The 27,214-nt window shown below is 37.8% G+C and overlaps 1 protein-coding gene across 1 annotated transcript in view; it reads left to right on the forward strand.

The window, feature by feature from the left end:
- LOC149549242 (uncharacterized) overlaps positions 1-27,214 on the forward strand; it is a 67,409-nt gene that overhangs the window by 18,558 nt on the left and 21,637 nt on the right. Inside the window, exons 2-7 of the mRNA XM_089792658.1 lie at positions 3,047-3,132; positions 3,381-3,447; positions 3,646-3,788; positions 3,934-3,982; positions 4,080-4,217; positions 4,363-4,443. Coding sequence (XP_089648784.1) covers positions 3,047-3,132; positions 3,381-3,447; positions 3,646-3,788; positions 3,934-3,982; positions 4,080-4,217; positions 4,363-4,443 — 564 coding nt within the window. The remainder of the gene's footprint in view (positions 1-3,046; positions 3,133-3,380; positions 3,448-3,645; positions 3,789-3,933; positions 3,983-4,079; positions 4,218-4,362; positions 4,444-27,214) is intronic.

Below are 27,214 nucleotides of genomic sequence, written 5' to 3' on the forward strand. Positions count from 1 at the left end.
CACCAGAAGCCTGAATCAGACTTACATATTCAAAGTTGCCCTTATTCATGCTTGAAATTGCCAAAGAATTGAAATGGAAGGCTTATTTTGAGGGCGAAAGAGTGGGGGTGCACGGACATTAGTGTCCAAGACAAGTGCGGATTCCATCCTTGCCTTGGACAGTCCTGTCCAAGGCAAGTGCAGAATCTGTACTTCCCTCTTTTTCAACCTTGTTTGAGGGAAGAGCGGATTCCACCATTCATTTGGACAGCTTCAACATTTGGGAATTTTTCTCAAGTGTTGCATTTTTCCTTCAAAACTTGAAATTTCCTCCATATCGTCTAGGCAACGCCCAATTTTGCCTAAAGGTGTTTTCAATCACTTCTTATCTTAGTTTTGATGGCTAAACTTTTTCAATTTTCAAGTTCTTATGCCAAAACTTCATTTTCTCATATTTCACATCCTCATCTTGACTTCACATTTGGTGACAATCTCCATCATTCTTGTCCTAATTTGGAGGGAAGGGTCGATTCCACCATTCATTTGGGCAGCTTCCACCTTTGGAAAATTTTCTTAAGTGTTGCATTTTTCCTCCAAAACTTTTTTTTCCTTATTCAATTTGTTTGAGAGACCCCCAATCTTGCCTTAAAGTGATTTCGATCACTTCTTATTTTAGCTTTGATGGCTAAACTCTTTCAATTTTCAAGATCTTATGTCGAAACTTGATTTTGTCATAGTTTGCATCATCATGTTGACTCCAATTTGGTGGCTATCTCCATCATTCTTGTCCTAATTTCACATTCACTTAGTCTTTTTCCCATCACGCTTCTTTGATTTCAGCTCCTCATGTTTCCATTTGGACTTTGTCCTTGTCTTCCCTATCAGCTTGGCTCCTAAACGGGTAAAAGTTGCTCAAACTCATCTCTCTGCTTGGAGACTCCGAAATTGCCACAAAACTAAAGCAAAGTAAGATACCTACTCCTACCACCAAGCAAAAAAAGAGGGTGTCCCCATTTGCAATGGGGTGATGGTGTGAAAAGGTCAAAACAAGAACCACAATCATGGTATTAGGGTTGGAGGAGGATCACTTGCATTCCACACCTCTGTCATTTCCTTTTTCACAGTGAATTCTATTATTGTTGACCTTGAACTCCTCTATGTCCGGAACCCTCTCCCTATCTTCTCTAGAGGCTGCCTTCTTGAATGTCTTACCACTCACAATACCATTCTCTCGAACATGGCCACCATTTTTCACTTTGGGTTGTCATGCCCTATACAGCACTAAAAGATGATCATTAAATAATAGTTAGAAGGTAATAACAGCTAAGACCAACCTCCCTAACCTAGGCAACTTAAATAAGTAAAACAAGATCAACTGTTGGGCTGACCTCCCGTGGCATTGGCACCCACTATTTAAGAATTTACATTAAATAAATAGATTAATTGTTGGCGAACCTATTAAAAGAGATGCAGCTGGTCAGTGAAAGGGTGGGTGCAATAGTCTACATAAAGAGGTTATGGGGTTCATTTTGGGCATGCATGAAGGAATATTTTATTCTCACCAAGAGCAGGTGTAGGAAGTAAGGCAGTGACAGCAGAGATAAGACATCTGAAATCAGATCAAACCAATAAGTACAGAATCTGATTTTATACAAACAACCTTGAATTAGTTAAGTTTATAGATAGAGATCAAAGAAAGATATCAATCAGCATGGAAGGAGGATACAATATTTACAAGCATTGACAGGCTAATCCAGCAAACAGTATTCATAAGACCTCTGCGAATTAATATGGGATGATAATAGTAAACAGTAAATAATGCTTGTCATGAAAGGATATCAGAACCTTAGAAAAATTGTGAAGTCTTGAAAGGAGACGATTTTTTCAGAAAGAGCTATCTGAAAACGTTATTAACAGGCAGCGTGGATTAATGGAAAACAACAATTAGATTAAAGTAGAACACTGGTTGAAATATAACAATAAAGGTGATGTAAGGTGATCTAAGTTGGCATTAATTGCTCTGACTAGACCCCTTAAGAAGCAGAAGGTATATCAATTCAAAAAGGTTTAAAAATAAATGAAAACTAAACCTAGCTTTGGAGCACTAACGAAGCAAACAATCACATAAAAACAACATCCAAAGCCCATCAAAAGGAGACTACAATGGTACCAAGGTCGTTTAGGTGGCATTGGGCAATGATAAACCAGAGAGCAAAAGCAAGAATGAATCAGGCCAGGAATGGATAGTGGCTTTTCACATCCCAAGGAGATGAGAGTTCCGCTCCTCTTTCTTGGCTCCGATCACAGAAAATGTTTTCCTAAAACATTATTATCTATGTATTTTTTCAACTGGAGTGAGCAATTATAGGTCAGAGTAGTCTCAGGAAATCATTTCCACTCTAGCTAAACCCTAGGTTAAAAAATGGCTTCAAATGCTATGGTGGCTCTACAATCTGATTTTTCATTTTATATGATGGGTGACACTGCATGCTGCTTTACACCACATGCCACAGGAAGGGCAGTGTTGTTTGTGTGTGTGGGAGGATGCTGCTAAGATCATTCAGGGTGACTTCGGGACACTGTTGTTAATTTGTCACAAGTCATTTATCGTACAAATGCTGTGGTGTGTTAGTCACGAGGGATGTATGCATGCTAGTGCAACACAGTCTTACATTACAAGGAACTTCATAGTGTCAGAGATTTTTGAGTGAGTCAAGTAAAGCTAGTTTGAACTTTGAAGTGCCTTCTATTCTTGTTATGCCTGTGATGATTTCTATGCACGGAGGACATTTGATGACAATAGATACTGTTCATGTTATGGATAATGGTCAAATGTTGTGAAAGTATCATTTTCATTTGTGGTAATTATGAGCACAAAATTGCAACTAGTTTTTGCAAACATGGGTGTGCCAGTAAATATAATGTTAGTTTATATCCATCTATATATAGAAACACATCAATATTTTTTGTGTCATGTCTTTCTTAAGGATTATTGTGTTGTGTTTTTTAAATTAACTTTGTTTTAAGCAAAAAAAAGCTGTACTCTCAAAACTGATGTTTATTGCAGGGTGCACAAGCTCTGGGGATGGGCAAAGATGCCGAGAGTGTGCCAGATGCTGCTGATTTATTTTCAAGAGCCAATGAGATACTAGGGTGCGCCATTTACTTCTTTAATTCAAACAATTGAAGTAGGTTAGATTTACCTAAGCCAGTGAAAAAAAACATACAAGTCTGCCACAAATTTATTTTAATAGTTTATCTTAAATGAAGAAAAAACAACCTGGTAAAATGTAAATCTTGTACATAACATTTTCTGCAATCAGCTGGTTATGGTTTCAGCTGGCCAGGTTATACGTCTTTTCTTGCATTAGCCATTTTCTTAAACCTGGATTGAATAACAGGTACAATCTTCTAGAGCTTTGTCTCAATGGACCTAAGGCAAAACTGAATTCAACAGTTATAAGTCAGGTAAAAGAACAGATATGCATTTGATGAAACTTGCTGCCATGGGCTGATGCTTTTCCTTGTTCTGACTTCAATTCAATGATTTTGTGAAGTGAATGAAGTGTTTTTTCGGAACATATTCAACAATTGACGGTGAATAGTTTAATGACTTGTATTATTGTTGAAACCTGATTATCAATTATTTGTTTTTGTTTGGGACAGCCTGCATTATATGTGACAAGCTTAGCTGCAGTTGAGGTATTGCGTTCTCGTGATGAAGGCCAGGATATCATTGATTCTGTTGATGTGACATGTGGGCTAAGTCTTGGCGAGTATACAGCACTCACTTTTGCTGGTGCTCTCAGGTGTCCTTAACTCTTAATATATAGCTTGAAAATACCCATGTTACTTGGATTTTTTATATTTTTGCTGCTTTTATGTTAGATTTTTAAAATTAAAATTTCAAAACAGTTCACTGAAATTACTGTTTGGATTACTTTCATGCTGAAGTTTTGAGGATGGACTCAAACTTGTTAAACTCAGAGGCGAGGCGATGCAAGTAAGTCATTAAAATTTTATTAAGAAGTTTCTCTATGTTTGTATGATAGGCCTTAGTTATAATAATCTTCTAATAACAATTTCTATCGTTTCCGTAGGAAGCATCAGATGTTGCTCAAAGTGGCATGGTCAGTGTTATTGGACTTGATGCAGAGAAGGTTCAAATGCTTTGCGATGCAGCCAATGCAGAAGTTGATGAGAAAGAAAGAGTGCAGATTGCTAATTATCTTTGTAATGTATGTGAGATGGAGCCTTTGATGGCTATTCTGTCTTGTTTGAGAGCAAGTGTATATGGGTCTCATTCAGTTCACGCAGTTCTAGTCTCCTGTTAGATGGTGGTGCTTCTGAAAATCAACTATTGATATAATAAGTGTCTTACAGGGGAATTATGCAGTTTCAGGGGGGTTGAAAGGAATAGAAGTTGTGGAGTCAAAAGCTAAATCATTCAAAGCACGGATGACGGTATTGCACTGTTTGCCTGTCTGTATGTCAGCTGTGTTTTTGTATCTTCCAAGCATCCTTTCATTTGTAATGAATGGAATTGTCTGTTGATTAATTATTAAAAACTCTGAAGCTTGCACTTTTTTTCAGTCACTGGTGAGTGTTTGATCATTCTAGATTACAAACCTTTAAATTCCTTTACATTCAGTTACTTGAAGTCTCAAAGTATGTTAGTTTTAAAAAGGACAACAAGTGAATACTTAGCTTGAGAAACAGAAATAGATACAACTTGTTACATCTTAATATCTCAAACAAAAGAAAGCACAAAATAAACAGTTGATTTGGATGAAGCTGTTAGCTAGCTTTCTTGATTGTTGATAGGCAAATAGTATGATCAAGATTCAATTTATTTTATCAGATAAGCTTTGTTCCTGAAAAAGGATTCTCTTTTAAAGCCTTGAATTGTTAGATACAAGCTATCATAGGAATGATACAACATCATATAAATTAACTTCAACCACTAACACATGAAAGTTGAGAACACACACATCACAAGCAAATTTTAGAAGTTGTTCTCACAGATATTTACTTCATAATTCTTGCAAAAAATTATACAATTTAAAAAATGTTGACCAATTTTTATTCAGTAATGATATTGTCCTATTTCACAGGTGGAAGGGCAATTCTGACAATAAAGCAGTAGTCATCCGTCACAATATAGGCAACAGATAAAAAATGAGCACATCTGAAATTATATGTGAGCAAAATGCTGGATATATCGATCATTTAGTTATGAAAACAAAGGCACTTTGAATATGCAACCTCCCAAGAGTACTAGGCTAAGAAATGCATTCTGCAATTCATGGTCTCCAATTTCATCCCTATTAACTATGTATACAACCTTAGACCCCTAAGGAGACCGACTTGAAAAATAGAAACTTCTGGAAGACTGTTCATAGGTTATCCCTGCAAGTTTGCCACTTCACATCTCAATTAAACAAAATGATGCGGGGAACGTTAGAGGCATATTAGAGACCTTCCCCAAGAATGCCATTTGTCATTTTCTACTCACAACTGCAATAGTGTCCATATATGTCGCTCTGGTTACTCACCATAATGCTGCCAAGAGCACAAAGAATAATTTATTTTTAGTTAGCACTCGAGTCTGGAAATTTCCTTTTTTTGCGATCGATAAATTTCCACCCCAACTCAACACCTGTCCTCCATCATAGATGCAGGTGCTTTTACATGGGATACTCAAAATTCCATGTCCCTTAGAATGCACTTTCGAGAAACAAGGCATTGAGATGTTTGGTGGATTGGCCAACACAGCCCAAACCAATGCCACACGACCCTTAACTAGCCCTTGTGTATGTAAATCTTCCATTATGAATTTCTCACCTAACCTTTAGTAATATTAACTGATTCACAAGTAATAACTACCATTGTAACATGGGGGCACGCCCCCCTCTTTTTGCCCCACGCATCAGGGACAGGGATGCATCGGCAACTTTGGGACCCCATTCCCCTGTCCCCAGCGGTGCCACCAGATTCCAACACCTCCCCGAGGATGGGGGGGCATCCCGATGTTAACTATTTGCTGATTTGACTGTTTATGTTCAATGTTCGATGTTCCAATTCAATGCAATGTTCAAGTATTTACTCTTTTACATCTTTATATCTTACATTGCAACACATCTTTTCATAACTAGCATTTTAACTAGTATATTACAACTCCCTTGGTCCCCCGCCACCATCCCTCCTCCGTCCCCCTACCATCCCCAAATTAAGGCCCCTCTGCCCCCTTGTCCTAGAAACTTGCGTTCCCCAGAGTGGTGTAACTATGATAACTATCAATGGAAGCAACCATAATGATTGTAGAATCACCTGTTGCATCTCACATTTCGTAGATTTCCATGAATTGTCCTCCACGTCTGACCGCCTCCACTATAACTTCCACCCCATCCCAACAAGGCAGCACCTCTTGATGTACTTCAAAGTTGATTGGGGGCCATCTGGCTGCTGAACAACCCTCATGGCCTTCTTATCAAATTCACCGTAATTATGGACTAACCCTCTAAGGGAATATAGACTTTAGTTTGTGTCATCATTTAATCCCTACAAGTGCCACTGTGAACTCTGCATCATTTTTTACCGCATCTTGAGTAACACGCCCAACCCCACTCGGGCTTGGATTTGCTTTAAAGGTGCCATTAGAATTGATTTTGACCCAGCTTGGTTCCGGGGTTTCTCACATCACTTCATCCCTTGCATTTGGGAAAAGATTAACCTTTCAGACCACATTAATGGGGGGAGGGGGGTGTTAAATTTGGAGATCTGATTTATTTTGAAATTAAATTTAATTCACTGAATTGTATACAAGGGTTCTTAATCCTTTTGATATATATATATATTCCTAAAGTTTGAATCACTTGTAATCAATACATATATTGATGTGATTAACTCCTTACACGATGGCAGCTCTTTGTCTTATCCTTGATTTGACAGACCGTACTTGATATGAAAGGGATGACTGTAGATGTTTTTGACTGATTAAAGAGGGGCTGTTGACCAGTAACAAATGACTTGAAGACTTTGGTAGTAACAATGTGTTTGTTTGTCATTTGAATACCCATCGATTGCATATGTATATGGGTTAGACTGTTGTTTGGAAACCTGTCCATTTTTGGAGACCTGTCCCCGAATGGATGTGTTGCCTACGTGGGAGGCATGTCCGTTTGGTGATGTGTCTCCCTCCTTTATGAATAATGTGTCTGTTTGCAGGAATAACGAACTTTAATTGCCCTCTCTGATTTGCATTTAACCACACACACATTGACTTATGATGTTTCATATTGCATTTGATTTGTCAGTATATTGCGAAGGTTAATGATTTTACATTAAATAATTATATATATGATAATGTAGATAAGATAGGTAGGTGTATACACACACACATACTCTTTATAAATGTCAAATCATATAATTTCAAATATAATATACACATAAGATAGAGTTATATATTATATTTCATTTGTAATCAAAATTTATGTTTATCTGACTAAACTATAACATTAGCACTCCCTCTTAGCTAAGAAGGATAAACTTATGAATAAATATTACACCATTGGTAATATTAGGAATAACAAATCTTAAGGAAATCTTTGATCAGAAAATCTATACAAATAGAGTCTATAGAGTTATATTGCGAAGGTTAATGATTTTACATTAAATAATTATATATATGATAATGTAGATAAGATAGGTAGGTGTATACACACACACATACTCTTTATAAATGTCAAATCATATAATTTCAAATATAATATACACATAAGATAGAGTTATATATTATATTTCATTTGTAATCAAAATTTATGTTTATCTGACTAAACTATAACATTAGCACTCCCTCTTAGCTAAGAAGGATAAACTTATGAATAAATATTACACCATTGGTAATATTAGGAATAACAAATCTTAAGGAAATCTTTGATCAGAATATCTATACAAATAGAGTCTATAGAATATATTGATATTCTTCACAAGGAAGAGATGAGAAAAAAAAAGAATCAATCACATTGCTGGCAAGCATTGTGTGACAGTAAATTATGCTGTAATGTATGAGTTTAATATTCATTTACGAAATGTTAGATCTGAATTCTATTAGGGATAAGGAACACTTTATGGTCTAATATACACATCATATATGCTTGTTTTTTAATTAGGAAACCAGGTTTTGATGGGGCCCTGAAACCCATTACATCCAGATTTTAAATGGGATCTGTGACCCATCATAGATGAAACTCTACCAAAAGATATTCAACAAGAAGTCAGCAGTAAAAAGCCAGCCAATTGCCACCAGAATGACAACAGCTGAAAGATAGGAAGAATAGAGCATGTGCAGCAACCACAGGCCCTAGATCCAAGACCCACTAGATCATTGTGATAAAGGAGGGATTCCCTCCCAGCGTCCAAGCCTAGTCAACATCTTGAAACACAGTCTGATCAGCCTTCTGAAAATACATGCTGTTAGCACCAACTGAAACATTAAGGGAAAGAAAGCATCTCTCATCCAATCTCCTAGCCAAATCCCTTCCATCACAGTTGAAAGGGAAGCCACCTTGAAAGGATCCACTTCAAAACCTCCCCCCCAATCCAGTCAAGCAATAGGCCAGACCTGCAGCTGACATTACCAACATTAAAGTATATCACTACCTCAATAGGTGATACCTCCACCTCAATATGAGTTGGATACTGAAGAAGCAGAAGCCAACCCTCAGACTTGAGTCACCAAAATGAACTAGAAAGGCCACTAGGTGAACTTCATCTCAATAGAAGTAACCAGGGGAAGGAGTCAAAGAGAAAAAAAAGACCTGGCGAATATAGACAGTCTAATATAGACAGTCTTAGGCACAAGTCTTAAAAAAGGGAAGAAGCCCCAATAGTAATCCTTAACCAAAAACAAAGTAGAGCCATATAGGGCCTTTGAAAATTTTCAGCATCCTCCTGGTAGAAACCCATCAGAACTCACAAATGAATCTGGGCAAAGAACATCCATAGATTCAAGGAAAGGACACAACTAGAACAGCTGAGGGCTAAAATCTCCAGAAAACCATAACAACACTAGAACCCTCTAAAAAGACAACAGGTCCAACCTAGCCAAGAGAAAGGCCAAAAAACAAAACAGTACAGATTTTGTCTCAGAAGGGGAGAGAGGATTTGAACATACCTACCACAAAGAGCCCTATGTCTTAGAGGACTAGAATCGAAGTAGCTCTCCAAAGAAGAATGGCAAAGCATCCAAGACCAGTTGACCTTGACACCAAACACCCAATGAAGGTACAGATCAAGCCTCAAGTTTGGAATGCCCAGATAAACCCTCCACCACTTAGAGAGGGAGTCCTCATCCACACAGCCTGGTCGCCCACCAGAAGATAGAGACCCCACAACCTTCCTAAGCCCATTTAAGTCATGCTCAACTCCTTCACAAAAGTCTTCGACGTTGGGACCCCATGGACCAAGATAGCCTTTCAAAACTTGTCGCCCAACCAAAACAGACCCGTCATCCACAAAATGGAGACAACCATGAAGGTGGGAATCCAACGGAGGAGGCACAGACACGTTCCTCCAACCAACCAGGTTAAAAACAACAAACTTCTCACAATCATCCTCCACAGATGATGTCCTAGCCGCACAACAACCTCCAAATCCAGAAACTGTTGATCCCCAAGAATAGGGTTGAGCCCACACACCACCACCCTCATCTGCTCCTCCCACATTGTCCTCGCCATCTGATTCAGCCTCTATCTCTAGTCCCCTTGCAACCCTAGTGGCAGAATTTGAACTCTGTTTACCGTACTGGTAAAGAAATCAACGCATACAGACAATAATAGCAGAATAATATTCGCATATGCCAGAACATACATTAGGCTTCATAATATTCGCAATAGTAGATGAATGATGCTTTACAATGATCCCAGACGGGATATAAATACTACTGACGAACCTTCTCGAAGGAGTCTGTCGGCCACAAATATTCTATCCGTTACAAACTATTTACCGACGACGTCAGCTACAGAATACAGAAACACCGCCGGACCGTCGGCTACAGAATACAGAAACACCGCCGGACCGTCCAGTTAGCTAACACCATCCCCCCCAAAAAGAAAAGTCATCTCCTGACGACTGACAAAATATCTCAGACAAATTAACAAACAAAATACATTAACAGAGTGACTACAACAAGAGAAATCTGCTTCTGTCACATCACTTCCACATTCATCCCGTTACATCTGTAGCCTCTGCTAACACAATACTGTCTCCTCAAGCTGACCTTGATAGCCACCTGTGCTGCTTTCTCTGTTTTCAATTCCTCGGTACCCTGAGCCAAGTGTCGCTGCACTACCTCCAACTGGATGATCAGCTCCTCCCGAGCTCTCTACGCATCCACCAAGACAGCCTCACAGCCAACACCTGCTCCCACTGCCTCTGGTACACAAACAATCCATGCCTACAGCAACTTCAACTCTTTTGAACTGGTCAGACTCCCACGAATGATATCCGCAACGACTGAGGGTCCAGGGGGCAACGCCCCCGACGAGGTCGAGGGGCAGCACCCCTCGCCGCCAAGACCAAATTAGCACTTCGAAACCCACACAAAAATGCACGGAACACACCAGTTCTATCATTATCTGCCGATTCTGCACTCTTTCTGGCAACCACGGATGCGTCCCCTTCCCTTTGGCATCATCTGTCACTCATTCTGAACAACTTGATTCTGTTGTTATTTTTTTATTTTTTTTATTTTTTCACTGCTTCCTCTACAATCCACCACAAATCCCTCGGCACATAGAAATTCTTCTCCTTCTGGCAGAACAAGCACTCTTCTTTATGTCTCTGTTTCTCCGCGGAAGTCTGGCTGGAGGAGGAAATGGAGTCTGAGGCTTGCGTTTAGCTTCATGCGTTTCAATGCCTCCGATGCTTTGTTCAGATGTTTTCAGTGCCTCCTCATCCCAACTGATCCGTCTCAAAATCCTGTGCAATCCTTTTGTGCGGACTCTTGCGGTTCTTTCTCCTGGCAGCGAATGGCAGTATGGAACAGAGGACCACGTGCAGCTCCAATGGAATGACAATGTGTTTGAGACGGGGAATAAAGAAGTCTATGCCCGCGGACCTTTCCTTTACCGGTGGAGACTGTTCTAAGTTTGGAAGAAATGATTACAAGCTCGCGGGGCTCTCTTCGGCAAGAAAGTGTTAAAAATTTTCACGCCTGCGGACATCTGCCCGCGGGGCTTTTAATAGCCCGCGGACAAACTGTCCGTGGGGCCTCCGCTTCTGTGCCCGCGGACGGGCTGTGGTCCGGGGGACTTTCTCTGCCCGCGGACAGGCAGTGGTCAGCGGGACTTTCGCTGCCCACTCCCACTTACACTCCCACCCATTGTATGTTGCAAACTCTACCAACTATTCTAATACATCATATATGTTTGTTAATAATAGTAAAATTGAAATTATATATATATATGTGAGTTATTGGGTTTAGGCCTTGCCACTTGGATTCAAGTCCGGGTTCATGTGGGTCCGGATTCACTTTGGATCCGGGCAGGGTCCAGATTTCAAACTGTGGGTTCGTCCGTGTCCATGTTGGAGTGAACCCGTGAGGACCTAGGGTAGTAGGGTACAAAATATGAAATAAAACAACTTTAAAGAGTTTTTTAAAATTGATTTTTTTGTAGTCCTAAAACAAACCTAATAAAAAACATTTCTCTCATATAATCCCTCATGTTGAGGAGGATGATATAGCAGCGTCTGGGACTAGTGGCACTGGTTTGGGTTCCAATGATGAGGATATAGATATAGTTGCAGCTGGGGATAAAGCCATTGATCCCTCATTTTTTGATGACCCATTTGACCCTTGAAGGGCATTTGATACTATGATCAATGATAAACCACTAAACACTTGTCATTTATCATTATGTTTCAAACTTTATTATTTGATGAGCTAGTCTATGTTTTGCAATCTACAAATCTAGTATTTCTTTACAATCATGAAGATAGATTAACGAGCGAGTATTTATTGTTTATCTTTGACAATTGCCATTGATCAATGATCAAGCAACATATATTCATACTGTGAAATGACTTAGTTTTGCAATTTTGGAAATTTTATCTTATTTTGTTGTGTGTGTGTGTGTATATGTGAATATATATGTATGTATATATATATGCTTAGTGACAGGGTTTGCCAAATTTTGGCCATGAGGTTCGGAATTCTGGTTTGGGTTCCAATGATGAGGATATAGATATAGTTGCAGCTGGGGATGAAGCCATTGATCCCTCATTTTTTGATGACCCATTTGACCCTTGAAGGACATTTGATACTATGATCAATGATAAACCACTAAACACTTGTCATTTATCGTTATGTTTCAAACTTTATTATTTGATGAGCTAGTCTATGTTTTGCAATCCACTAATCTAGTATTTCTTTACAATCATGAAGATAGATTAATGAGCAAGTATTTATTGTTTATCTTTGACAGTTGCCATTGATCAATGATCAAGCAACATATATTCATACTGTGAAATGACTTAGTTTTGCAATTTTGCACATTTATCTTATTTTGTTGTGTGTGTGTGTGTGTGTGTGTATATGTGAATTTATGTATGTATGTATGTATGTATGTATATGCTTAGTCACAGGGTTTGCCAAATTATAAAAAATTCGTTGAAATTCGTCTAAGATTCGTGCAAGAACAAAAGGGAGGTAGTTTTTTGGTGTCCTTGTCTGACTTAGACGCCGCTTTGAGCTTTGTGAATGATCACACGAGATTTTGAGAAGGTTGTTGCGGTCGAATTTGAAGGCCTCTTTTGTCGTTGTCAACATCTCTGAGAAGATCATAAGGTGCAACTGTAGATCGTGTACACCAAACACAGAGCACTTTCGCACATTCACGGACATGCAACCCTTCTGGGAAATTCTTCAGCTTGAGCAAGCTTGATCGATGGCCAAATTTTGAAGTCTATCCCTAATTAACGCACTTCAAAATAGGGTTATTCCATTAATATTTTTAGTGCTAAATAATATTTATTTATATTGCATTTTAAAATGTTTAGATAATATCAATTTATATGTTAATAATATTTGTTTAATTCATACGGTGATATTTGTTGTGTTGTTTTGTCTTTTCAAATTTTAATGTTTCCAACATTATTATTATTTATATAGTGTTTTTATATTTATATAATATTATGTTATAAGATAAATAATAGTAGATATAATTTATCAATTTAAATTACAATATTGTTCTATATAATATTTATTTATTTGTAATTTATTACTTATATTTAAAAAAAATTAAATTTATATAAGCGAATTTCATGTTGAACTTTTTTTGATTTTTTTGCATTGTTGAATTTTATCCGAATTTCATAGTTGCCGAACACGAACTCGAACTCGAACCTTGTGACATAGTATATATGTATGTATGCATGTATGTATGTATATAGACACACACACTCACGAATCCACCCATGAACCCAAATGGGATTTTTTTTTGCCCAAACCCGAATTTGAATCCGAATCTGCCCTGAACTCGAATTGACAACTTATACACACACACATGCATGGCCCATTCCCTCATCACTTGCTAATAATCTTAAGAGGATAGGCTGGTTTTGTCAGGGAGAGATGGAGTAAACCTTGTATTGTAGGATGAAAGTCCCAAGATGGGGTAAGGACATATATCACAAATCCTTGAAGGAGAAATCCCGAAATTGGTGATTGTGTCTAGTAAATCTTGAGGGAGTTTACTTGTAGATTGATGTCCAAGTGCCCTAAGGACAAGCAAAAGTAAATCTCGATCCTTCTTAAGGTTATTAATTAGGAAGAAGCAAGACAATTAGGGCTTAAGTATGTATTATGAATTAGTAGTCTTTGAATTTAATCTGATTTGAATGCATAGTGATGTATGGGGATCATTGGTCACTGGCAACCTTGGAGTAGGGAACGTTACAAATTACCATTTCTAGGCACATTCGAAACCCTAGCCGGGAATTATAGGGTAAATAAAGTGAAGATTCAATTGGGGACATTACATCTCCTTATCTTGCAAGATTCTCTTGTTTCGTTCTTTCCATTTTTCCCAATCACACATGAAGGTAAAAGTATCCACAAATGGGCAAAGGGAGAGTGTTTCCTCGTTAAAGGCTATGTCAAATGCCACAATTTTCCTCAATGTCATCCTCTTCTGTCTCCTCACTTCATACTCATTGGTATAATCTGCCCAAAGATCCTCTAGTTATGGGATGTTATGGAAATTGGGATCTGACTGCAAATTATTTTTCACAAAATCCTTGCTGTCAAATGGGAATCTGATCTTGTAAAACTGCATAATATAGTTAACCAAATCCCTTTCAATGTTGAGGGCATCATAATGTGATTGACAAGAGTAAAATCCAATTTTACCTGTGGATGCATTTCTAGCATAATTTGATCCTTCTTGGAAATGGTGTCTCCCCACAAACTCGGAAACTTTCAGAAGCCCATCCATTGGCTGTTCCATAAAATTTATTCAAATGAAGTTTGAGTTTTGGTAATTTGTTTGACTTCCACTCTCATGTGAACTCATTGTTTAGCACTTATATGTTAGGTTTCTATAATATGCATTAAAATATTTCCCTATTTTTTATATAGCTGTCCACCGATCCAGGGAAAAAAATCAGACCTGGAAACCCATTTCCCCATCCCCCTACTTGGGGTAACTTAGGTAAAAATCTATATCAATAGGAAAATGTGTGCCAACCTTCTTACTCGCCTGACATTTCTTCTTTACTTCAGCTACCTGTTTGCATATTTCTATAAGGACAAGTTTATCCACATGTTTATGTGTCTCCTATGGAAGACCGTTAAAAACCCTTTACTTTGATGCAGGTGAACCATTGGAGTTGGATGAAGTGGTTGCCGTATGTATTTATCAACTTAGGAGAAACTCTTAAACCCATCTCTCCTTGTATTTCCACTATCACATTTATTGTGAACACATTATTCACTCTCCTAAACCTTTTATAGCTATTTTGCAAATGTTATTGAGTATAGCAATCATATATTTGATTTTTAGTGTCAGACTTCTACGGGGTGTAGACGTGATGACTGCCTTGTGGAAGCCAATGCATAGAATAAAGAAGAAATATAAAAGTTCTTGTTGTGTGAATAACAAGATATCATGAAATCTAACTGGTCATTGATGATTTATGACCAGTTCAAGCATTAGTTTTTCATTGATAATTATGTGGATGAAAAAGTTAAGCATGTTGGTTACATTTCAATCCATGCGAGAGAACAATTGTGTCAGTGTGCTCTTCTGTAAAGTGGGACTTATTTATTCTCTTGAGAAACTCTGATTTCCCTTTTCTAGAACTGGAAAACCACTTTCTTGCAATCACATTCCGATACAAACTTTTTGTTTCATGAAAATGGTCGTAAGAGAGAAGGGAATTGGAAGTATGCCCTAATTGTGTCTCTGTTTGTGGTTATTAGTGAGTTGAATCATTAATTCTTATTGCTTTGGTATTTGGGCCATAGTGGTTCAACTTTATGCATTCTACAGGTACTGGGAAACTAATTGCTGGCAAGAGCTCACTATCAATCATTCTTTGTATTACCAAGGGCCTATTATCCTTGTTAATTTTTTCCTAGAAATCATTTAAATTCACGTCCTCACCCAGTGTGTCCAATTTCAGGCATGGTGCTAGTTAGACTAGACAAATGCGCATACCCCAAAAATAAATACTTCATATTGGTTGGATTCAGTTGTAAAGGGGGGCAGTTTGGATTTTGGGGAAAATTTAGTAGTGTTCTGCTTTGAAAAAGGCATTTTCCTCCTACAAAAATGATTAAAAACCCTCTTTATACTATTCTACTATAGTAAAATGAACTGAGAAAATGTAATGTCCCCTTCTCCGTGCTAGCCTTAATGGCACTTGGTCTATCTTTCCATCCGGATAGGCTAACGGCATATGTTTTAGGATGCCAGCCAGTCACAGGAGTTTGGTCTTCAGTTGAGGGGATTTAAATGGGAAATCCTAAGCTTTTAGTCACTTTATTTTATTGGATTGAATGTAAAGTACTTTATTATTTAAAGTCACTTTAAGGCAAATTGACTTAAGTGACTAAAAAACGAAAGTCTTTTATCCCACATCGCTAAGTTGTTTGTATCTCCCCACACTTCGAGGTGATAAAAGGAAGCTTTTTGCATTGGGATTAAAACAACGAATATATGATATTTCTATGAAATCCTAATTTTTGCTTAAACGTGACAGGATATTTCCTAAGGACGAAACCCCTTAAGGAAAAAGGTGTCTGGACGTAAAACTAGTACTCACAGGATACTTTCAGAATTAAGGAATGGAAAGATTCATGGATATTAGGAGATTACAGCTCTAGGACAGGAAGGGTGATTGAAGAGTCTAAACATGAGAGGGACACCAGTTATTCCATGACAGTAGAGGTTCATTCTAGATGTAAGTGCTCTTTCCTCTTCCATCAATTGCATCATGTCATCTAGTGTCAGGTGATATATTGATGTGTAGCGGCTAGGTGGGATTGGACTGCCCTCGACGCTCTCTTCATGGCAACTCTTCATGTGACTACCTCAACCGGGAGTAGTAGGTTGGGGTCACAGTAGGGATAACTCGCAGCGAGGGGTTATCTACAGGGACAACGTATTTGCATTGGCCGTGAGTAGGAAGTGGACTCAGGAGGCTGGGCGACGTTAATATCATGCCACAGGGCCACATAACAGAATAAACAAATCCGCAGCGAACACTAGTGTGAAAACAGGAGTAAGTACAGACAGTGTTGGCGTAGTCAGGTGGTAACTGACATATAATATCAGACAGCTAAATGTGGGCATTGGGAGGACGTTGGAGCAGTCTCAGACTTCCACAGCGATATGCACACGGCTAATAGACCTGTATGTTAATTACACAACTCGCTACCAAATCACTGTATGTTCTTTTATATATCTGAACTCAAGATCTTGTCATTCGCAAAGTGTAAACCTGTTGTTGGTTAATTATCCTGGTTATAATTCTTGATTGTACATTGTGTTTCGGAGTACCATATAGAACTTACCGAAGGTATAAATTCATAAGTTTATAATAGTGTTTCATATCATTTATGAGGCCAAATCAGCATAGTGGCATAACAGTAGTCAGTTTGCTTAAGAAACTATTTACATGACAACTGTTCGACAAAATTATCATTAGACCAAGTCCCATATTTCTGATCAAACGCAGCAGAGTTCATTACATAAAATAGGGACTTATTGCACCTTAGCTGAATTATAGTTCTTATGCTTCAATTTTCTCCTCTGAGTAACCCATGACCTTGCCCTTTTGTGTTCTTCACATTATGTTGTAAATCCTTTCCTAAAATGATTTTTTTTTGACTTCTTATGAACCTTTATGTGCCCCTGTACCTACCTTTTTGGTGTGGTAGTGGGCATTAATGGTGAGCATTGATTGTGCTAGGTGAGCTCTTCTTTGACACTTCGTTCTAAAATTTTGAAAAGTAATGGTTTGAAAAGGATGGGCGATGTGTTCATAGGTTTTGAAGACCTTGTTGGGCTCTGGATGGTTTCAAAAACCTCCCTTTATAGCTGAAGTTTATAGAATCACCTTTGTAAAAGGATAAGGCATTTTTGAAGTTGTGAGTTTTGCATGCCTTCTTGAGTTTTGAAACTCGTACTTTCTTCAAGACCAAACCTTGCAACGGTCTAGGAGTTTCCTTTAATAATAGTCAAGTGCTTATGAAATTGTTAGTTCTATGTTGAGATTTGACAAGGTTTTCAAATCATTGTTGGGCCCTGACAATGATCTTGAAACTATCTGTAAAGGCCAACAATAAATATATAATGAATTTTGAAAGGCAAAGGTTTTGTTGGAGCTAAAGGTAGTTGTGAAAATCTCATTAGATAGTGTCGAGGTTGTCAAAGCCATGTCAGGTCTGAAGATGGTTGTGAAATTGATGTAGAATGTTAGAACAAAGGAGAAGAGGGTTATTGAGACTTTGATTGTAGGCTGACATAGTTTTGAGAACCTAAAAAATATTGCTTTAACATATATTCAAATTTTATAAAGGGGGCGACAAAAGCCAAGGGAACATGCAACAAAGGTAGTTTATGCTACTATATCGACCCCAGAAAAAGAAAAGTTGGCTTCCAAGCAAGGGAAAAAAATTCAATCAAGTAATATTAGATGAAATGTTCCAAACTTGTGATGGCTAAAGAAAAGGGTCTTTGAGCCAATGAGTCACTTAGGTAACCATGATACCCCAATCATAGCTTGATTGTTCCACAACTAGTCAATGTCCCATGATGAAAAAAAGATGCAAATTTGTAGTGATGGTTTTAAGAAGTAGAAGGGAAACTAGAGGAAACTTTGATAATTAGCAAATATCCAAATCTGGACCACCATATGGAGAATGCACTTGCTAGTGGCCATATATTGTAAGGAATAATGTTGGAGAACCAACAAACAAGGAGCCTAATTTGATTGCATACTGGACTCAAAGAATGTTTCAAGTTGATAACTGAATCCAAACAATACATTAGGTATCTTCAATTATATTCACATCAAGAAAATCTTGTCTAGTACCCATTTATGTTAGGAATTTGTATGCTCCAAGCTCACAAAATTGTAACGATGATTCCTACTTTCTACCAAATTGAGTCTAGGGAAGGGCTAAGTACAAAAGCTGAACAAAAGCAATAGAAGGTTATATGTTACTTTAATAGGATACATAGACTGTACAATAGTAGGTTAAGGGTGGAAAAAATGACAAGATTGTTGATCACACATGGTAGGATATGTGCTTGTCCAAGCTCACCAATTTGTAGGAATGATTCTTGCTCTTTACTAGATTGAGTCTGGGAGAACCAACTACAAAAGGTTGAACAATTTCAATAGAACATTTAAATGTTGTTTCAACAGGATACATAGACTGTGTAATAGTAAAATAGTAGAAATGACAAGACTATACATCATGATAAGCAACATGTATGATACAAAATGTGGGAGCAATTACATGGTTATAAATTGATAAAGGAGCCATATAGAATATATTGTTGGTGGTCATATGGTCCAATATAGAATTGCTTACAGTAGTTGTGCAGTGGAAAATAATTGCCAATAGTATTGTACGTGGAGTGTGGAACAAAAAAATGCATATAATGGTAGGATGAATTTGAGAAAAGAAATTTATTATAGTAGATTTCAATATGCTCTTCTTTTGAATATTATACAATGGGGTACTTTGCAGCTTATTATATGGTAAAAATTAAAATAATTGGGATCTTTGTTAAGTTTAATTTTCTCCTTCCTAATATGTAGTACAACATTATGATTTTTCAATTTTGGGAGGCTGCACATTATGAAATAAATGATTTATTATTATTATTATAGTTTTTTAGTTTTTTCTGTTCCCTCATCACATCATCCATCCAATCCACAAGGCTTGGGCGGTGTTCGATCCCAACAATTATATGACTATCATGGTGAGTCACACACTCGCCAAATTGTATGCTATAGTTCTCCACACTTCTTTCTAGGGACTTGATCTTCGCGGTATTTGTATTAGTGCACAAACGGGCTTCAAACATGATTTCTAGACAATGGATCATGTTTTAACTCTTTGTGCTATCATTAAGGAGGCTCGTTGTCACTCCTCCAAAGTTTACTGTTTTATTGTGGATTTTTGCAAACCCTTTGATTCCGTGCCGAGATCTGCCTCTTTGAGAGGCTTAAAGACATTGGTATTGCAGAGATCCTTTTGAGTGCAACCATGCGATTATACGAGGGTCCTTTGTCATCTCAATACCCCTTGTAGGATCGCTAACTTCATCACGAGTACTATTCGGGTCAAACAAGGTTTTCCCCTTTCCCCCATTTTGATCAAGATCTATATTGATGAGTTAAAGACTTTCCTCCAAGAGTACTCCGTAGGGGACGTGTGCCTCCCCCACTAGGTTCTGATATCTATGTTACTTGTTGTGGATGATGTGATCCTCTTGGCCGCTTCTCCTGAGGGTCTTTACCATTAACTTGATGGTCTTGCTTTGTTCTACGATCAAGGACATCTCATAGTGAATCTTGGGAAGACTAAAGTTATGGTCTTCAATGGGCTCAAGACCTCTCAGTGCCACTTCTTTAGGGGCGCAGAGGTGGAGATCTCTTCGTCCTACACCTATTTGGGGGTCAAGTTCTCCATCCTTTGCTGCAACATTATACCTGCCCTTCAGTCGTGTATTAGTAAGGCTTATGGTTCTTTGGCCCTCCTTGAGCAACAATGTTTCTAACATAACTTTCAAGACACCATGTCCAAGATGACCCTCATGGACAGTCTCATTAGGCCCACTATCCTCTATGGTTTTGTTGTTTGGGGGCCTCTCTGTTGGAGTTAGATTGGTCTTCAATGGAAAGGGTTCATGTTCTTCTTCCTTGACACGTCATCAGGTGTAAACAGTTGAATCTACATAATGTCATTCTTGTAGAGTTCGGGGTCTATCCTTTAGGCTTGAGGTTATCTTTGATCTGATTTGGTTTCTTCACCATCTTTAGTGTCTTGCTGATTCTAGTGAGGGGTGTAGTAGGTATCCCTTCCTCGTCCTCTATTCCTTGGAGTTTATTGTTGCCCTTGCCTCTTCTGAGAGGGCCCATTGCTGTTTTATGGGGACTGTCACCCTTCTTAGTTCCATAGATATCAAGATTGATCGTCTTCATTCTTTCCAGTACTTGCTTGCCCCCCTCCTCCTCCCTTGTAGGCAGGAGTTGAACAGGTGTGTTAGGACCAACATTTACAGACAATTCATGCATATTGCCCGAGTGAACCCTCGTGGGAGCGAAGATGGCTTTTTATGCGGCACACTTTTTGGAGATTCAAGACGGGACCGTTGTCCATCCCTTGCACCTATGCTATTGCTAGAGGTTCTCATCAGCTTCACATAGAGACTGATTAGTAGTTGCATAGAGAACACATGGTTCACTTTATAGTATTGGCGAGCCAAAGACCAAGGATCATTTCATCTTCTGGTGGCCTATTTGCTATGAGATCTAGCTGAGCTTCTACTGCCCCTCTACGGAGTCTCAAGATATCTTCCAACTTCTTTAGATATATGGATCTGCAATGTCATGCCCTTTACATTTACAAGGCTACTATACTTCAACACTACACATGTCAGCTACAGGTTTCTACATGGTCACATGAACTCTTGCTGACTTATCACTTCCTTCTTCATGGGTCTCCCTTTGGATTGGTATACCAAGTGCCAACTTAGCCCTTCGCTAGAGTCTGCTAGATCAGTTAGGCCTTGCAAAGAATGCTTATAGCAGCAACATACTTCATCCTTAAAGACTACCAATGGCAACCGTCCTCTACGACTTCTCAAAGACATTTTGTTCTTTATCATATCCCTTGGTCTCCAGTTTCATTCCTATGGCTTTAGGTTCCTAGGTGTGGGTGGTCTCTCTTTGGTTCCTCAACCCATTCTCGTGGTCTTGTTGCCCTAGTTTCTATTTGTTTTTCTACTTTGCTCTTGTTTTCTAGGGTACCGTTTGGTACCCTTGTTGTGGGCTGGCCTCTTGTTGCATTTTTGGTAGTCCCTTTGACCTGTTTTATGGTCACTTGTTGGACATTAATAAAGTAATCTTATCTTATCTAATGATTGCTGTGTGGTCGTATAAAATGTTGTAGTTTCATAATATAATTTTCTCATTTCTCTTTTCATTGGTGGTCGTGCTTTACTCTTAATTATTTTGTTTTTTCTAACCTTGCAAAGTAATATTTTGCTCTTTTTTAATTTGTTCTTATCATGTGGGACTAGTTATTTTCCTCTTTGAATTCCTTATTTTCTTATTTGACTTATTGTATGATACTTTTGCCTCTTCCTATTTTTCTTGTGAAGTTTACTTTGATTTGACTTTGATGCTGATTTGTGTCCCATGGGAACGCATCCCCTATGGTTTTGGGGTCGTACTTGTACGAGGGACGGATTTTGGCCATCCTCTGAGTCGTCCCCTTTTTGGCAAATTTGGAAACATCCCCAAAATGGCCATTTTTTTTGGCAAGTAACTTGGGGATGACCAGTAGTACCAGGGACAGTTTTGCCATTCCCTATCCATCCCTGAAATTGCTGAACGTCCCCTTTTTTCCAACCACTCTGGTAAAGGCAAAACACCCCCAAAAATTCATTTTTTTCTAATTTTTGTTGTCCGCACGGCCCTTAGTCGTCTTAAAGACATAATAAAAATATGCAACCCATATTTGGTCCATTAAAACACTAACTCTTCTACTCATTTTTAGATTTGACATACTTGCTAAGAGGAAGAAAAAAAAATATAAGAGCAGTAGCAACAGTGAGGAAAGATTATGTTTAGTGAGGAAAGATTGCGTTTAGTATTTACTAACTATTTTAGTTGGACTTCTCTTTATTTCATTATGATATCAGCCCATTTTGATTTTTTCTATATATGTATGTGATATTGTTATAATAGAAGTACTTAGTATTTTCCATTTGATTATATTCCATGTATTGATCTTCAAAAATGTCTATGGTGAATGGTTTATCAATGTTATGATACACATATTTGAATTCTATCTCTATATATATAAAAATCCCCTATGTTTTTAGTCGCCGTCCCATGAGGTCTCGTCCCCTAAATTTTGGCTTCGACCTCTACACGTACCAAAAACATGTCCCCATCCCGGAGACTCTGTGGAGCATAGATGCTAATCTATTGGATTCTTGGGTTCAGGTTTGATCCAAGTTTGGGTTTGACCTTGGGTTCAAACCAAGAAATGCAGGTCGAATCCTAGGTCAACCAAGGCAAACTTGGACATTCTTGGTATTATGGGTGTCTAAAAAATGGCTCCACAAGTAAAATAAAACCATTTAAAATGAATATGGACTGTAATTTTAATTGTGATTGTGTAATGACATTTTGAGACTTGAATATTATCTTTTTTTGCAAATTCTAAAACTGATATTACGAGGTATTCAAATTTATTTTAATTATGGATTTAGTAGTATTCACTCTTCATACAATTATGTAGTAGTTATAGGTTCTTGTATCCTTGACTGATTTTGAAGTTATGGATTTAGGAGTAGTTGAAATTATGGATTATGGTATCCTTGCCTGATTGACCTTTGGAGAGAGATAGGTTATGACAATTCTCCATTAAATTCAATTACAGTGGAGGAATCTTTGAATAAAATCTCAATCCATTTACAAAGATAAGTTGGGAAGCCAAATGCTTTAAGCATTCCAAATCACAAATGGCCATTCTATCCAATCATACGCTTTTTCAAAGTCTAAAAGAATTATTGTAGAGTTTTTCCATCTTGTTTTGCCCAGTGAAGTGCTTCCCAGTTGGTGATGAGGTTTTCAAGATTGTATCTACCCTTGATGAAGCCAGTCTCAGTAACAGAGACAACTTCATTAAGGATTCCAGCTATTCTTCTGGCAAGGAGTTTAGCTATAATTTTGTAGGATAAAGTTAAGAGAGTTATGGGTTCCAGTTCTTTACTTGAGATTTATGCTCACTTTTAGGGGTAAGTTTAATGACTCCCCTATTAAGGTGTGGACCCAGAGTCTCTTTTTCAAAAGCTTCATTATAGAGTTCCAAAAGTTCAAGACTAACCCAATCAATGTTTTTAAATATAAATTCAGCCGACGATTGATCAAATCCTAGAGATTTGTCATTAGCCATATCTTTTATAGCTGCTTCTATCTCTTCAATATTGATACCAGTTTCCAAGGATTTCTCCATAATCTCAGGGACTTGTTTTGGAATTAATCTCAAACACTTTCTAAGGGCATTCTTGTTTTGAGTAGAATATTTAGTAGAGAACAGATTTGGGTAATATTTGAAGCAAATGTTGTCGGTAGAAACTGTGTCAGCCGACTTGATTGTCGTCAGTGTTTTTGTATTCTGTAGCCGACGTCGTCGGTAAAGATTTTGTAGCCGACAGGTAAATAGTTTGTAGCGGACATAATGTTTGTGGCCGATGGACTCTTTCGGGAAGGTTCGGCGGATAGTATTTATACCCCGTCTGGGATCATTGTAAATCATCTTATTTTATGAAGCATAATGTAATGTTCTGGCATATGCGAATAATCTAAGGAGTTCTGTTGTTCGTGTTCATTGTCTGTGTGCATTTCTTAATTAACCTATGCGGTAAACAGAAAATAGTCTTAATTTCCTCTATATATCTGGTAAGACCCATTATCTCTTTGAATTCCCTCAATAAGTTCCCTTTTTTTGTTATGGTCTAAATCAGATTGAAGAAGTAACTTGAGCCTTTGTCACCCTCATGCAACCAATTCATTCTGGCTCTAGTTTTCTGACCTTGAAATCTATAGTTTTGAATTTTCCTCAACTCCATTGTGGCTATATATTGAATTCTCCCATAACTCTTAAATCACTATCATGTCTCTGCAAAATGTTTTCTAAGGATGTAAGCTTAGACTGCAAAAAAGATTCTTCTTGGTTTCCCATGATTTGAAACATGTTTTTCCATAACTTAGTGAGGGTGGTCCAACATTCTCTGCGATCCATCTTCCCATTCCAAAGTTTGGATAATTGACTAGCCATTTTGATGCCCTCAACAGCATCTTGATCCTTAAGCAGAGAGACATTAAGCTTAAAGAGGCCTTTCATCCTATAATTGGAATAAGCACCAGAATAACCATCAATTATGGGATCAAAGAAGAATGATCTGAAATAGAAGCAAGAGTGACCCTAATAGGGGATAAAACCATTTGAGGAAGGAAAAGAGAAAACTGAAGCATCAGCATAAACTCTGTCTAATCTGCAGTATACTCTTATTTACTCGATTATTTGACCAAGTAAACCAGATATCAGAGAATAAATCTTTTTGCCTTAGTTGCCAATTCGTGACACGAATCCAATTCGGGCACGCGAATCGGATCCGTGGATTCGGGATTTATTTTTTTCCCAATTTGGATTGGTGGAGGATTTGTGCATATATATATATATGCATTATATATACTAAAAAAAAGAGAAATATATATAATTCTAAAACTAAATAATTTCATAGTATGAATCTATGATTCTAGTATGCATCTTTGAATTTAGTATACTTGATAATTAATCTATTTTCACGATTATAGAGAAAATCAACACATTCACATTGAATTACTGAAAGTGAAAGTTTGTAACATTCAAAATATAGATCATTAAACTTAAAGTTTGTAACATGATTTACTTATAAAAGAGTCAAGAGTCAAGTTTTTGATTTAATCATCAAATGGATTTTCAAGAAAATCCGCATCAGAGGGGTACTGATGAGCTGCAAGTGCTGTATATGTATCAGTAGAGGAACCCAAACCACTAATAGTAGAGGGGATTGTGAACTCATAATCCTCCTCCTCATCATCGACATCAATCAAAGTGGATCTAGCAAGATCCCGAATGGTCATATCTAAATCAGGAGTCTCGAGTGCTACATCCCAAAGCTTTTCGGGCCCCTTCTTGTACATTGGATCCTTCTGTGACAACAAGTGCAAATTGTTGTGAATGAACACAAGGTCTTCTGCTTTTTTTGGAGCCAACTGGTTGCGTTCGACTGAGTGGATAAAGGAGTAAGTACTCCAATTCCGCTCAGCTGCAGAAGACATGACAACCTAAAGAGAAATTAAAAATTATCAATACAACAATCAAGAGAAATAATCAATTCAAGGAATTGGGAGTGTTAACCTTAAGCTTAAGAAATCAACTTAGGTGATAAATTTTACAAACTTACTTGGGATAGGACCTTTAAGGCAAGAGGTTGGAGGTACATGAAGGCTTTCCCATGAAGGTACCACGATTTGATGGCATCCATCCTGCTTTGGTTTGCTATGGCAATAGGGTGGAAATTCTCACTTGAGATGAAGGCAGAAAATTCACTCCTCATAATTGCCCCAATTTTTAGATCTTGAAAATTTTTAGCTAGTGCCCTCTTATACCCATTTGCAACCTCCGCATCTCTAAATGGTGGCACTCTAACTGGAAGGCGAAGTACATCTGCACTATAGTACCTGGGGATAACAAAAACAATTGAACACTATCAAATGACAAATATCAATAGGACAAACATTGGATAAAATAAACACAAGCATTTGATAAGCACTGCAGTACCTCGGGGATAGAGCATATGCAACGAGGTGCAAAGGTGTGGTTATCTTGTTCCATTGACGATGAACAATTGTTTCCACCTTGTAAATTGTGTCCTCAGATCATTCTCCCTCCTCTTTATGACCTAGGATATGAGATATGAATAATAATTATAATTAGTGATTATGTCAATTTAAACTTTAGAATCTAGATATCTCTCAAATAAACAATTGTTGTAAAAGAGCATAGAACTTACCATTTTAATTTTTTCCAACATAGTTTCCATGGAATCATAAATATTCTCAAGGCATGACACATCACTGTCTGCAAAGCGAAGCAAAGCCATTATTGGATCGATGACTTCCAATACATAAGTCATAAGACCCCACCAATCCTCATCAAGTATCATTCTTCTCACATTTAAGGCCCTTGCTGTATTGGAATTCTTACAAGCGCCCCATTGGGGGCTAATAACCATATGTTTCAATGCTTCCTTTACCTTCACAAGTCGTCTCAAGACGATTGTGTGAGAGGCAAAGCAGGTTTCAGCAACCTAAGAACATGTTAAACTCAAGTTAGTAATATATTTAAAAATTAAAACATGTTAATGTAAACAACAAAAAAAATTATGGAATCCAATGATATATAATTAAATATTAAATATACAAATTTACTTTCAATAATTCTAAGTCCGAGAAATTCCTAAAAATTGCTTGTGACATGTAGTGATTTGTCACAAACATTTGAATCTCTTCAGCTTCCTCATATATCTTTTTCACCCAATCTATTTTGGTGCCAATTGCTTTCATCACCAAATTGAGAGAGTGGATAGTGCATGGTGTCCAAAAGATATGAGATTTAGACTCTACAATTTAGAAAAAGGGGTAAAAATTTATTCAATCAAAGCCAAAATTACAGAGGGCCTCAGGCCCAAAGGAACCAGACTCAAACACAAGAACAATTAAATTCTATCCTTTTCCACTAATTGCTCAAAAGTCCCAATATACTCAGTAGGAAGTCCATCCCTTCCTGAAATATCCCAACCATCTCCTTTCTCCGATGCTCATTTTGCCAAGACCTTAGCCACTCCATACCATTACATAGGAATATGACAGA

Source organism: Cupressus sempervirens, chromosome 7 (genome assembly GCF_028749045.1).
Source record: "Cupressus sempervirens isolate cs-2001-9-10 chromosome 7, ASM2874904v1, whole genome shotgun sequence".
NCBI classification, from domain to species: domain Eukaryota; kingdom Viridiplantae; phylum Streptophyta; class Pinopsida; order Cupressales; family Cupressaceae; genus Cupressus; species Cupressus sempervirens.